This window comes from Metopolophium dirhodum, chromosome 3 (genome assembly GCF_019925205.1).
Source record: "Metopolophium dirhodum isolate CAU chromosome 3, ASM1992520v1, whole genome shotgun sequence".
Classification (NCBI taxonomy): domain Eukaryota; kingdom Metazoa; phylum Arthropoda; class Insecta; order Hemiptera; family Aphididae; genus Metopolophium; species Metopolophium dirhodum.
Genome location: NC_083562.1, coordinates 28,202,686 through 28,216,310, shown reverse-complemented (window position 1 = coordinate 28,216,310; position 13,625 = coordinate 28,202,686). Strand labels below are relative to the sequence as shown.

General features: G+C 31.9%; 4 protein-coding genes across 5 annotated transcripts in view; 3 read left to right on the top strand and 1 right to left on the bottom strand.

Annotated features, from left to right (window-relative positions):
• The first annotated feature begins 1,255 nt into the window (after window positions 1-1,255).
• On the top strand, window positions 1,256-6,268 carry LOC132941243 (protein unc-45 homolog A). Its single transcript, XM_061009200.1, has 2 exons — window positions 1,256-2,913; window positions 3,002-6,268. Exons 1-2 carry the CDS (start codon window positions 1,641-1,643, stop codon window positions 4,516-4,518), a joined length of 2,790 nt encoding a protein of 929 aa, XP_060865183.1. The 5' UTR covers window positions 1,256-1,640; the 3' UTR covers window positions 4,519-6,268.
• Window positions 6,269-7,646: 1,378 nt separating this feature from the next.
• The window catches only part of LOC132941246 (uncharacterized), a 28,446-nt gene continuing 22,467 nt past the window's right edge, over window positions 7,647-13,625 (bottom strand). Inside the window, exons 1-2 of one of the 2 annotated variants that reach the window (XM_061009207.1) lie at window positions 9,099-9,417; window positions 7,647-8,558 (exon numbers count right to left, since the gene is read on the bottom strand). In XM_061009207.1, coding sequence (XP_060865190.1) covers window positions 7,968-8,558; window positions 9,099-9,125 — 618 coding nt within the window. In that variant the 5' untranslated portion in view covers window positions 9,126-9,417 and the 3' untranslated portion in view covers window positions 7,647-7,967. Of the gene's footprint in view, window positions 8,559-9,098; window positions 9,418-13,625 lie in introns of those variants that run through there. The other variant, XM_061009208.1, reaches the window with a different exon arrangement.
• On the top strand, window positions 7,718-13,518 carry LOC132941244 (vacuolar protein sorting-associated protein 41 homolog). The gene is made up of 2 exons (XM_061009201.1): window positions 7,718-7,882; window positions 10,264-13,518. The coding sequence occupies exon 2, from the start codon at window positions 10,280-10,282 to the stop codon at window positions 12,791-12,793; it is 2,514 nt and encodes an 837-aa protein (XP_060865184.1). The 5' UTR covers window positions 7,718-7,882; window positions 10,264-10,279; the 3' UTR covers window positions 12,794-13,518.
• LOC132941245 (calcium/calmodulin-dependent protein kinase kinase 1) overlaps window positions 13,399-13,625 on the top strand; it is a 41,184-nt gene continuing 40,957 nt past the window's right edge. Inside the window, exon 1 of the mRNA XM_061009202.1 lies at window positions 13,399-13,605. The gene's annotated coding sequence lies outside the window, so the exon portion shown is untranslated. The remainder of the gene's footprint in view (window positions 13,606-13,625) is intronic.

The window sequence follows — 13,625 nt, the reverse complement described above, 5'->3', positions numbered from 1 at the left end:
TTATATTTGAATGGACAATGGAACTAATGTACACTTAGGTTCCCACTATGTCTACAATCTGTTAAGCATGTTGACAATTTTGGATAATAATTATTTTTCTTTAATTTATGATAAAACTAAATTTGGTTTGCTAAAGAATTTCCCTTGTATTGCGATTTGCAATGAAATTGAGGAGTTAGCAGTTTTATTTGGAAAGTACCTATATTTTTTATTACAATCTTAACAGGTCTTTACTTTTTATTTCTAATTTAAAAGTTTGTACTTTTTAAGTTTTTAATAAAATTAATAATCTTTTATGTTTCATCTAAACATTCTAATCGAAGGAATTGTTTGTTGAATGACAACATTGATAATAAAATATGAGTGGTCATAAACATGATATTTAAGCGTATTTCGTGGAAGTATTGAAAGCAAACGGTTTACTAAATATTGTTTTAGCGATCATTTTGTCAAGATCACAATAGATGAAATTTAATCTAGTCATATGTCAGAACTGTTAACTGATGTTTGCTCCTATCTCTAACCAACTTTTTTAACAATTAACTATACCACAGGAACTATAAAAAAATAAATAGTTTTTACTAAGGCAGTTTAACCATAGACCTATAAATAATGGACAGCACTTTTAGAGAGAAGTCATGGGCAGAATATAGAGTGAGCGAGAAAAGAAACAAAGTAGTAGCGGTCTCTCACAACAGAGTATAGTTCCTTATGCGGGCTCCTTCACTACGTATTTTTTTTTTCTCTCAGTTACATGGTTATATTATGATCACCTGATGGCAGGGCATAGGTTTATGGGTTTAACATAGCAAGTTGAGGGATATTTTTAATTTTAACCATAAGGGACCCATGCTTTAAGATAATGTATATCTTAAATAGTTTAATCGTGCCCCGAATAACAAAATGGACTGAAAACGAATTGGCGGGTGATGGGGAGTCGGCCCGAGTAATAACTTAAAGGTTTTGAGTATGCTTGTGCGGACTACGGGGCGGAAATAAGATAAGTTTATCAAATGTAGCTGCTAGTCACTAGTGAAACTGCTGTAGTTCTAGCACATTATATAAAACCACAGAACAATAAGACAGAATATAGGTACTTATGTGTACTTTAGTGCCATAATCCGTGGTTCTATGATGAGTATAGGTAGCGCTAGATGACTTGCTACATCCCCCCCCCCCCCGCGCACAAGACAACTCAAGACCTTAAAAGGCCCGTTGATTTGGCTTTTCGTATTCGCTTCCAGACTTCCAGTCCATTATAAATTTATAACTTAGTCCGTGGTTTTTAGTTATCTCTGCGAAAACACGTATTTTATGTTCAGTCCTTTTATTTATGTCTATAATTTATATTTTAGTGATAGATCATACTATTGTTATCAAATATCAAATTATTTTTGATTTTATTTATAAGTGATAACGTAATTAATTAATAACTGATAAAGAGTGTGTTAAAAATATAATGTTTTAAATTCCAGAATCTTCTATTGAAATCTAGAGATCTCTTTCAAAATTTGACTCTTGGCGCACTCCCAAATATATTTATTTATATAAAGCTCATGCATTGGCTTTTTACCTTTTTAAATCCGAACGAATCGTTTTTAATCAGTTTACGTTTAAAATATTAGCAGTCGCAGTCTATAATGTCGGGAGACATTACAAAAGATGCAAATCTGTTGAAGGATCAAGGCAATGTGGCATTTAAGGATGGAAATTGGCTAAAAGCTTTGCAATATTACACTTCTGCGTTGGATCTACTGAAGGAAAACATTCGTGATAAATCGATATTGTACAAAAATCGGGCAGCTGTGTACATTAAGTTGGGTGAGTTCGAAAATGCAATCCGTGATTGTAGTGCATCATTGGACATTGTTGCAAATGATCCGAAAGCATTGTTCCGCCGTTGTTGTGCTTACGAAGAGCTTGGAAAATACGAAGAAGCATACATAGATGGTAAGCAATGTTTGTCCTCTGATCCATCGAATAAAGAAATACAGCCTGTTTTATCGAGATTGCATCCAATTGTACAAGAGAAAGTGAGAGAAAATGCTCAACTGTCAAATAAAATTGAAAGCATGTTCAAATATGCTTTTAAAATCGAAGAGAGTTTAGAAAAACGTACTACAGCCATTAAAAATTTATTGGTTTTATCTAAAGAATCAAGTAGTGGAAGTGCTGGTTTGTTGAAATCTGGTATTGTTACCAAAATTAAAGGTCTCTTAAAAAATGATCAAAATGCTGAAGTACGAATAAATGCCCTGAGAATATTTGGTCAACTGTGCAAAAATGATGAGACTCGTACTAAGCAAGTTTTGGTCGAACTTGGTGTTCCTTGGTTTATTGATGCGTTAAATACTGAAAATCAAAACGAAATAAACGGTGTTACATTCATTATACAGGAAGCACTGAATAGTTTAACAGGCATGTCCAACACGTTAGATAGTTCGCCAAACGAAGAAAAATGCACACAGAACTCTAAAGAAATAGATGCTATTCTGACTTGTTTAGTCTGTTCTGTGGACCGTCATTCTATTAATAAGTTTGCAAGAGACTCCATTATAGAGATATTGACAAGAAATGTTCATTTTAACAATATAAATTGGGCTGAACGTTTAATTGATAAGAAGGGATTACAGAGATTGTTGGAAGTAGCTGCTGAACTCATTGAAACCCAGTATGAATCAAAAATGGAAATCACTGAATACTCCCATACTAACGTATCAGTTTGCTTGTCAAAAATATATGACAACATGACCTGTGATAAATCCCGGGAGAAATATGTAAATGCTGTTGATGAGTTCTTGAAGGAAAAGCTACTAGACCCAGATATAGAATCTAAAGTCCGAGCTATATCAACCATAACAGTATTGCTTATGGGTCCAATAGATGTTGGAAATTCAATTATATCAAGAGATGGTACGTTTTAAATATTTAATTAATTAATTTTACAATGTATGTCGGTGTACCTATTTCAAGTATTAATATATTTTTTTTTTTTTGGCAGGCATTATTGAAATGATTCTTACAATGGCTACAACAAATGATAAAGTACAGCAAAAAATTGCATGTGAATGTATTATTGCTGCTACATCAAAGAAGAGTAAGATTACACCAATTGTGAAGCAAGGTACCCAAATACTTAAAAACCTGTACAAGAGTGGTGATGATGATATACGCATTCGTGCACTGGTTGGCTTATGCAAACTCGGCAGTAGTGGTGGAAGTGATGCTTCAATCCGTCCATTCTCGGAAGGCTCTACTCTTAAATTAGCCGAAGCTTGCCGTAGATTTTTAATACATCCAAATACCAATCCGGATACAAAAAGATGGGCTGTAGAAGGGTTATCTTATTTAACATTAGACGCAGAGGTTAAAGAAAAGTTAGTTGAAGATCAAGCAGCATTGGTAGCCATTATGGGGTTAGCTAAATCAGAAAAAACATCAGCAATGTATGCTCTAGTATCAATATTTGTAAATTTATGTAATGCATATGAAAAACAAGAGGTTATTCCAGAAATGATTGAACTTGCAAAATTCTCTAAATGTCATGTACCAGAAGACCATGAACTAGACGATATTGATTTTGTCAACAAGAGAATTATGTTATTATGTAAATATGGTGTCATAACAGTCCTTGTACAATTGTCCAAAACAGAAAGTTTAAACATCAAAGAACTTATTTCGCGACTATTCAACGCTATTTGTGTTCTACCAGAAATCAGGGGTGAAGTAGCTAAATTGGGAGGTTTAAAATCTCTCTTGGAACTTGCTCATTCAGGTACACCCAAAGGCAAAAGACAAGCTTCTCAAGCTCTAGCCAGAATAGGAATTTCCATCAATCCAGAAGTCTCTTTCAAAGAACAACGTTGCCTAGAATCTGTTCGGCCATTCCTTGGTTTATTGCACCCGGACTGTACAGCATTAGAGAACTTTGAGGCGATGATGGCACTTTGTAACATGGCGTCTGTGAATGAAAGGGTACGAAAGAAGATATTAGACACTGGGGGTCTACAGCTCATAGAGAGTTATTTATTTGAAGAACACCAAATGCTTAGGAGAGCATCTGCTCAATGTTTTACTAATCTCATGATGTCTCATGATGTCATAAAGATAATTGAGGGTGAAAATGACAAATTAAAAATGTTATTCCTGTTATGTGAGGAAGAGGATGAGGATACATCATTAGCTGCTGCTGGAGCAGTTGCAATAGCTGTGTCAAATAGTGTACTATGCTGTCAAAAATTAATGAAGTTTAACAATTGGGAAGAATCTTTGAAGGCTTTATTAGCACATCCCAATAATGCTATGCAGCACAGAGCTTTAGTGATTGCACATAGTTTAATAGGTACCGACAAAGATATTGCAGAAAAAATTTTTGCCACCGACATCATGGAAGTATTAATGGCACTGTCAATAATGGAAGACGAGAAGAAAAAAGAGATTAGAGAAATGGCCAATAAATGTTTGAAACTAGCAGAAAGTTTGAAACTTATAAAAAAACCCGATTTTGAAGAAGAATAAATTACATAAATCTTCAAATATCATTATATTATTAACAGTAAACAGACAATCCCCCGTATAAAAATGCTGTATGCTTGACAATTGGTCTTCGTCATAATATTATACATAGACAAATTGGTCACGGCTAATTTTTTTCTTGAGACACTAAACATACTACCATATCTTTTAATGTTTTTATAAATAATTTTATGAAACCTCTAAGCTATAAAGAAAAATACATTTTATTTATTTGAATTAGTTTTATTGTTAACTTTTTAGAAGATGAATTTTTAAATTATTGGTATTGATAGTATTACTAAGTATTACAATTAAATATTAATGAACGTTTTAATAATTATTATTTGAATTATATTAAATGTAAGAATATTTTCTATTAAAAAAATATTTTGTATTTAACTTTTAAGCCGGGGACCAATTGTTTATGTAAAAACTTATGACGATGACCTATTGTCTCTGCTTATGGCTTTTTTTTGCAGGGGCCATTTGTCCGGGGATCAATTGTCCTAGATCCAGTATTGCTACCTATGAAATTCAAACAACTATACTCTTTTTCACGAGAGAATGGGACCGTGTTTCAAACAAAAATGGTTGCCGCCGCTAATCCTTTACCAAAACACATAATTTTGGTTGTTGACTGAATGGAGGAGATTTCACAACTGAATGAGCCAATGGAGCTCATTCAACAGGCACTAAATGGCCCCATTCTCTCGTGAAAAGGAGTAGGTTATTATTAATTATAATATTATTGTTTCTAGTATTATTTAATTATTATCGATGATATGATTTTATTTGTATTTTATCATTTAAAGCACCATATTTATTATATTCATTGTGAAAATAATGTTTTGCTTTTATTGTTTTAAAAATTGTAGTACAATAATACAATATTATCTTACATGGTAATATTTTAATTTAGCAATATGATATTTCAATTGTAAGTGTATAGCTAATTTGAATTATATAATATTTACAGGGTATTCAACAAGAATAGTTTTGATATGTATTACATTTTAAAGAAAAGTATTATTTTTATACTCAATATCTTAATATATGAAACACTGCCTTCTAGTCATATAAAATTAATTACATTTTGTTCTATACTTAACTTTTATTTTATAAATTTCTTATGAATATTTTAAGAGGACGCTATACAGACATTTGTTGATTCCGTCTTACAAGTGCATAACATAGAATATTATACGCTCAGCAGATCACGTTTTGCTCCGTCTGTTTAATAATTGTGAATTTACCTCTTATAAAATTTAAAGGTAAGTTTATTGAGTTATGAGTATTTTAACATGTACAAACAATCTATAATTTTAAAATAAAAATCCTATGAGATATGCCCTAGATAATAATCTTACCTTTAAATTTTAAATGAGGTCAATTCACTCTAAATTTTAAACTAATGGAACTAAATGTGATCTGCTGAACGTAAAATCTGCTAAGTTACGCACTTTTATGACGGAGACAATAGATGTCTGTGTAGCATCCTCTTAACATTACGTCATTACATTTCATTGTAATGACTAATATTAATGTTTATTTATTTTTGTTACTTACCAAAATATTCTTTTTGATATTTACAATGTTAAATTTAATTTTTACTTATCCTAACCCTTTATTTATTATTGATGAGAATTTTATTTAAATAAATTATTGTTTATTAATATACTTTTAATTGTATTCTTATAAAGTTATAAACAACCATGTTGTTGACTAGAAAATTAAAAGAGTAATTATGTATAGTGTTATTGCTTATCATAGTGTTACTTTTCTCTCCTATCTATAGGCTGTATAGTGTATGTATTATTATTATGTTTAAGATGTGTCTTAATAATTTTGAAGCACCTATTATAGGCAGATAAACACAATTTTTTTTCAGAGTTTGATTTGGAAAAAAAAAGTTCAAAAGGTCTTTTGTAAACTGGTCCCGGTTTTTTTCGGTAAAAATGATTTTATATTAAAAATAAGAAGCCCAGATCTTCTTATATCTAATTAATAATTATCTTATAACATTTTTGAGATCCATTTAACATTACAACCTTATAGAGCCTAGAGGACTCGTTATCAAAATTAACATAATCATTAGAGCTCAGATGTTAATGACCAAAATGTCATTAAAATATGCATTTAAAAAATTTAAAATATGTTAAAATATGCATTTAAAAATTTCAAAATATGCTAATATATGCCTTTAAATATATCAAAAATGAAAAAATATACTCAAAAAAGATGTTAATATTAATTCAAAATAAATTATGAACACTATTAAATGTATACTAAATATTATATCTATTTTAAACAATTACAAAAAATGGTATAATAGTGATTCAGAATAACTTTTGTTTTAAATGATTTTAAAATAAATTCATTGCAAAATACATAAAAGAAATAAAATACTATAAATATAAATATATTAACTAAAATACATATTAGGTAGTAAAAAGTGTTATGTTTATATTATATTTAAATATTTTAAATGCCTCTAAATCTAGAAATTAGCAATATACCTATGCATTTATATGCTCAAAAATGTCAAATATGCAAAAAAAGTTTGCCTATTTTTAATATAGACTTAAAGAATCAAATTTATATCTCACTCCGGTGTAATTCTGGCTGCGCGAAAAAAAAATGCTAAGTCATAAACATCCGAGCTCTAATCATCATAGATGATTCAATGATTATATAAAAAATTTCTCAGTGTTTCATGACTATTAACTGTAAATCAAATTTAGACAAAATATATTTATATCGGGAGGCCAGGAAGGTACCTACTTTAAAGTTTAAAGTGTTGACAATACTTGACACGTAACGAATCATTAAATATGAACAACATAATTTTCCTTAATGTGCACAAATTGTTGATATTGGTCTACATAGCTGGCGACTAATCAATTATGTTTATAAATTAAAATAGGTATTGGTACAATTCCACATGTGACACACTGACACTTTTTGTGTCAAAAGTGTAATAGCCACAGATATATACTATAATACATATATATAAGGTATATAGTATAGGCTCTCTAGTAATAGCCTATACGATTATAGGAATAGGATTGACTGCACAGAGAGCCTTTTTGGTTATCAAAAAAGTCAAAAAAATTGTCACATTTATTCTGTGGTATTGTTATCTGCGTTATCAATAAAAAAAAAACAAATAGAACAGTGAAAATATACCGATACCGATTTGAGATTTGGATTTTAATTCACAATTATTGTCTTAATACTTAATAGTTAATTGTTAAATATGGTTTTCTAATTACATATTTGAAATTATAGTATATTAATAACTAATAACTATGTATATTATTTTAGTGCTTCTAAAACCATTGTGATATTAAAATAAAAATATATTTTTGTAAGTACCTATCTAATTATTTTACCAAATGGCTAATAACAATACTATAGGTTTACATCAATAATAGGCATTTAACATTTTTTTTTTATCTAGGTGTTCCGACATTATTTTTGTTTTTTAAATTTTGCATACTCCATTTAAAAATACCGCTACTAGTATAGTTACTTTTGGGTTCTGACTGTTCACCGGCCCAATAGTTACTGATTTTTCGGAAGACTCCAGTCTTTGGTGTTGCTGTTGCTGTAGTAGTTGGAATTATTTCACTGTCTGACTCTTGATCTATTAAATTAACTTCGTCATGATAAATAGTGTTCTGGTCTGCCGTAACTGATTGTTCAACATTTTCAACATGACCTTTTTTGTTATTTCCCAATGATCCAAAACCAAAACTAGTCCCCAAATACTTATCATAAATTTTGTTGTGCACAATTTCCTGATCTCCTTTTCCATCACCGTTTTTTATTCTATAACCACTCCCAAAATGAAATCCAATTCCTACATTTCCAGAAACACCAAATGAATTTTGTAGTTCGGTAGAATGATGGTTTATTGTGGAATGGATTTTAGTTCTAGGATAAAAAACTTTTTCCAAAAGTGATTTTTGTGCCCTATTTAATTCATTTTGTTTTGGTACAGTAATTGCCATAATGTTAATAACTGTTGTTGTTATTAATATCTGTTAAAATATAAAATAAACCAAATTAATTATACAACTTAATTCACAATTATTTGTTTCAATAATTCAACAATTTGTAAGAAAGACTAAGGCTTGGCAAGAATAAATTCTTTTCAAAGTATATTGAATTCTAGATTTTATTGGTTTATTAAACAAACATTTTTTTTAACCATAGTTATAGATAACTGTGTTTTTGGGCTGGGCACAATTTTTTTTTCTTACATTTTTCTCGAGGCCGATTTTTTTCACTCTTTGTTTATTGCTATAGAAACGAAATCAGCATTTTGTTTAGATAGGGTTACACAAAAAAATTTTGTTTCTAAAAAACTAAATACCAGAACGGAGTTATTTACAATAGTTATAATCAAACAATTTTTACATAGAGCAATTTATAAAAAATTGATTCTAATTTCAAATATTTAAAAATATGTACACATGTAAAAATAGGTATCACTTTCATAAATTATATTATTTTATAATGGATTAGGGATATAATTCTAATGTAACCTAGGTTAAAAATAATTTATCATTTATACTTACTAAATAGACTAATAAGATCAATCCCATTTTCAAGTTTTGTATGTATAAAAGGAACCTGTTTTTGATGACAAAAAAACTACTGTTAAGAATGATGTGAGACTACTGAATTGTATTTTAGTATAGGCTATTCAAAAAAAAAAACTAATAGAATATTTGAATTAAATATACACTTTCTCTATCCCTCATCATGGTATTCTGAATGTGGGCTTGTAAAAAGTTGTATACTATATTTTATCTTTGAATTAAGCTGTGTATAATTAAAACCTAATTTGATATGTGTGTATAAGTACACATATAACATTTGCATTTTAGACTTAACATTTATTACAACCACTAATTGAGTATAGTTTTGTTCATGACTATTATTATTCAATAACTAACTAATGATTAATGTCCCTATATATTGTGTTATTATTTAAAATATAATATAATGTATTTTACTTATATTCATACTTGATGCTGAAATTGAAAAGTTTTGTTTTTATAATCTTTTTTATTATATCCACTAATTATTCATATTTTCATTTTTTTAAAGATTAATTGGGATACCAAAAATTAGTATTTTTAGGTATAGCTATCATATGATTTATAAAAAAATTTATATATTTCATACAATTGTTCATATAGACTTATAGTTATTATATATTATAAAACAAATTTTTTTTTTTGTATTTGTTCATTGAAACGACTTCAAGGCTTATCACAAGTGGGTAGTAGGGAGACCATGTGATCTATTTATCTATGTATATATATATCACTATATACATGATATTACCCCCCTTCTCCAAGAGAAGACATGTGCGGTCTTTACTCCCAGTGGAGTGGGACCTAGTTGGAAACCAGATGACGCAATCGGACGACAGCATGGGGATTTTTGGTGGTTGCGTAGAACCACACAATTTTTTTGCACTTTGCTATGAATCGAACCGATGACTGTGTGAGTCGTAGTCAACTGCGTGACCACTGCACCACTCCGGCCCCGCATAAAACAAATAAAATAATATTAAGCATTATAATTTTATAAAATTAACAAAATTGAATTTTTTTAACAGGATTTTTATTTAAGTATTATTGAGAAATAATTATTTTTTTGAAATGAAATTCATTTTTTATTATTATAATATTAGGTAATGTTATATTTATACAAATCCATTTTTTATTTCAGGTATAACGATCCAAAAATGACAAATCAATCTGATGAAAAATCTGACATAGAAACAGTTGAAGAAGTTGAACCAAAACTTAAATATGTTCGTCTCACTAATGACGTTCAAACTATTTTAACCAAAGACGGTGTTAGTTATCTTGCTGCTCATCCCAAATTCTTGTGTATTGGTACTAATTGGGGTTCTATTCATTTATTGGATTTTGAAGGTAACATTGTAAATAATCGGCAACTACGTCCACATACTGTAGCAGTTAATCAAATAAGTATAGATAGTCGTGGTGAATTCATTGCCACTTGTTCTGATGATGGTAATGTATTTGTTTATGGTCTTTACACAACAGAAGATTCTCAAGAGGTCTCATTAGGTCGTTGTGTAAAGTCTGTCGCAATAGACCCGTTATATCATAAATCCGGCAATTATCGGCGTTTCATTACTGGAGATGATCGTCTTATGCTTCATGAGCGAACTTTTCTTGGACGTACAAAATCTGTGGTTTTGTGTGACGTTGAAGGAGTTGTACATAATATGAGGTGGCATAATCGTTTTGTGGCTTGGGCTTCAAATATAGGTCTTAGAGTATATGATATAATATCTCGATGCTCACTAGGCCTTATTAAATGGGATAAAAGAAACAACATAATACCTAGTACATACAGATGTAACTTGACGTGGAAGGATAGTGGAACATTACTTGTTGGTTGGGTTGACACAGTAAGGATTTGTGGTGTTAAACGTCGATTACAAAGACTTAAGGACGTTCCTGAATACATAGTAGAACCACTGTCTATGTTTCGTATTGATTACTTTATTTCCGGTATTGGACCACTTAACCATAATCAATTAGTAATATTATGCTATTCAAAAGAAAAAGACGAAAACGAAAAAGCAATGAGACCACAATTATATGTAGTTGAAGCAAAAGAATCAAAGTACGTTGAGCTGTGTACTGATAACTTGTCTTTACGTGATTTTCAAGATTTTGGTTGTAACGATTATGCCCTCGAAAGTTTAGTCGTAGAAAATCTATTCGTCATTGTTAGTCCAAAAGATATAGTTGTGGCAAATCCGTGTGATGCGGACGACAGAATTGAATGGCTTATTGAACACAACAAATATGCCGAAGCCATGGAAATAGTAAATTCTAAAAATATAGTTTTAAATCGAAATTCCCGAATATCTGTGGGCAAAAAATTTTTAGATCATTTATTGTTCGTTGAAGAATATGTTGAGGCTGGACAGCTGACGGCTGAACTTTTCGGAAACGATAAAAAACTTTGGCAAGAAGAAATATTTAAATTTGCCCAAGTTCATCAACTTCGTCAAGTAAGTGCTTACATACCAAGGGGTGAAGTAACTCTAGATCCTCACATTTATGAAATGGTATTATACGAGTACTTAAAACTGGAACCGGAAGGATTTTTGAAAATCGTAAAACAATGGTCGCCATCACTGTACAATGTGTCTGCTGTTACGAACGCGCTAATTGAACATTTAATAGTAAACTCGAGTTCGGAACTATTAGAAGCTTTGGCTATTCTGTACACTCATTCCGGAAAGTTCGATAAAGCGTTAGGGGCGTACTTGAAGCTAAACCATAAAGGTATATTTCAGTTGATTACCAAACAAAATTTGTATCCGCTAATACACAACATGATCGAAGATCTGATGCAGTTGGACTGCGAGCAGACGATCAAGATACTTTTGGAAAAGGACACCGTCCCCATCGACGTGGCCGTGGCGAAGTTACAGGACAACAGGCTCTACCTGTACACGTATTTGGACGCTCTAGAGAAGAAAGACACAAGGATGTTGGCTAGGCGGAACTTGCACAAAGACTTGGTGTCGCTATACGCGGCATTCGCGCGAGAAAAGCTGTTGCCGCTACTGAAGCGGAGTGACAATTATTCCATCGCTTTAGCGCTAGAAGAATGCAAGCGGCTAGAGTACTATCCCGAAATGGTGTACCTGTTGGGTCGGATGGGCAACACCAAGGACGCGCTGAACCTGGTCATGTCGCAACTGCAGGACATCGAGCAGGCCATCGAGTTCTGCAAGGACCAAAACGACGCCGACCTGTGGCATGACCTAATCGGCCTGTCCTTGGACCAGCCGAACTTTCTCAAAGTGCTATTGCGGAAAATCGGCACGTACGTGGACCCACGAATTCTGATCCGCCGGATTGGTAAGCGGACACAGATACCGGGGCTGAAAGACGCACTCGTCAAGATGATGACCGACTACAATCTACAGGTGTCCGTGGAAGACGGATGCGCAAAAATCGTCGTGTCCGACTGTTTCGACCTGCACGAGCGGCTGTACAACGTCCGGAGGAAAGGGTGTGGAGTAGACGATCAGCACTTATGTAGCGCTTGCCAAAAGTGCATCGTCGGCCAGGACACCGTGGGAAACGCACTGATATTCTGCTGTCAACACGTGTTTCATGAGGAGTGCATACCCGCGGACGGGTTGGAGATGACGTGCATAATTTGCACGGACAGCCGAACGAAACAGGCGGCGTTCCAATGAGTACGTAAACACGTATACGGGACACGTGCGTTTCGATAGTGACAAACGGCGTTCTGTCGATCGTTTTGTTTGCGATCTTTCATTCAGATCTGTAGCGCGTATATATGATCGTTTGGCCTAACCTGTACGTGCTCATTCAATTATTTTACTATACGACTACGTATTTCGCGGATATAAATATGGTACCTATGGTTGATAAGTTCGATAGATTTTTTAATTATTGTTATACCTATATATAAAGATGGTTTATTTTTACCAAAATATTTATTTTAATTACAATGTTTACATTACCGGCATGATATTCATTATAATAATTTTTTCAATAAACTAAACGTGTGTTCTTGAAATATACACAAGCAAAAACCACAAAATATATATGGTGACATCGAATTGTTTTTTCTTATGTTTTAACGTTTTACAGTTTTGTACGTGGAATAAAAAAAGTAGAAACATATCACCTATCATGACGCGACTACGCGAGTCAGATTGGCCAAAAGCAGTTAGCAAGGTCAGCCACACTTCTATATTGAAGTTCATGTATTAGGAGAGGTAGTGAGCGTGTTTGGTTGTATATTACTGCCGACCGGCCAACAGTAAACAATTCAGTGTTTGCCGAGGCCTCGTGGCAGTCGGAAAGTATTTTCTAAGTATATACCCGGACCATGCAATTCGTACGCATTAGATGTATGATATTTTGTAAATATATTTTATTTTTAACTTCTTGAGTTTCGATAGTATTTTTTTATCAATATTCTTCGAATGCTTTAAGTCGCTGCATAGAAGATTCCATTCGTTGTTGAAGTTGAATATAGGTAAGTTTGACTACAATAAT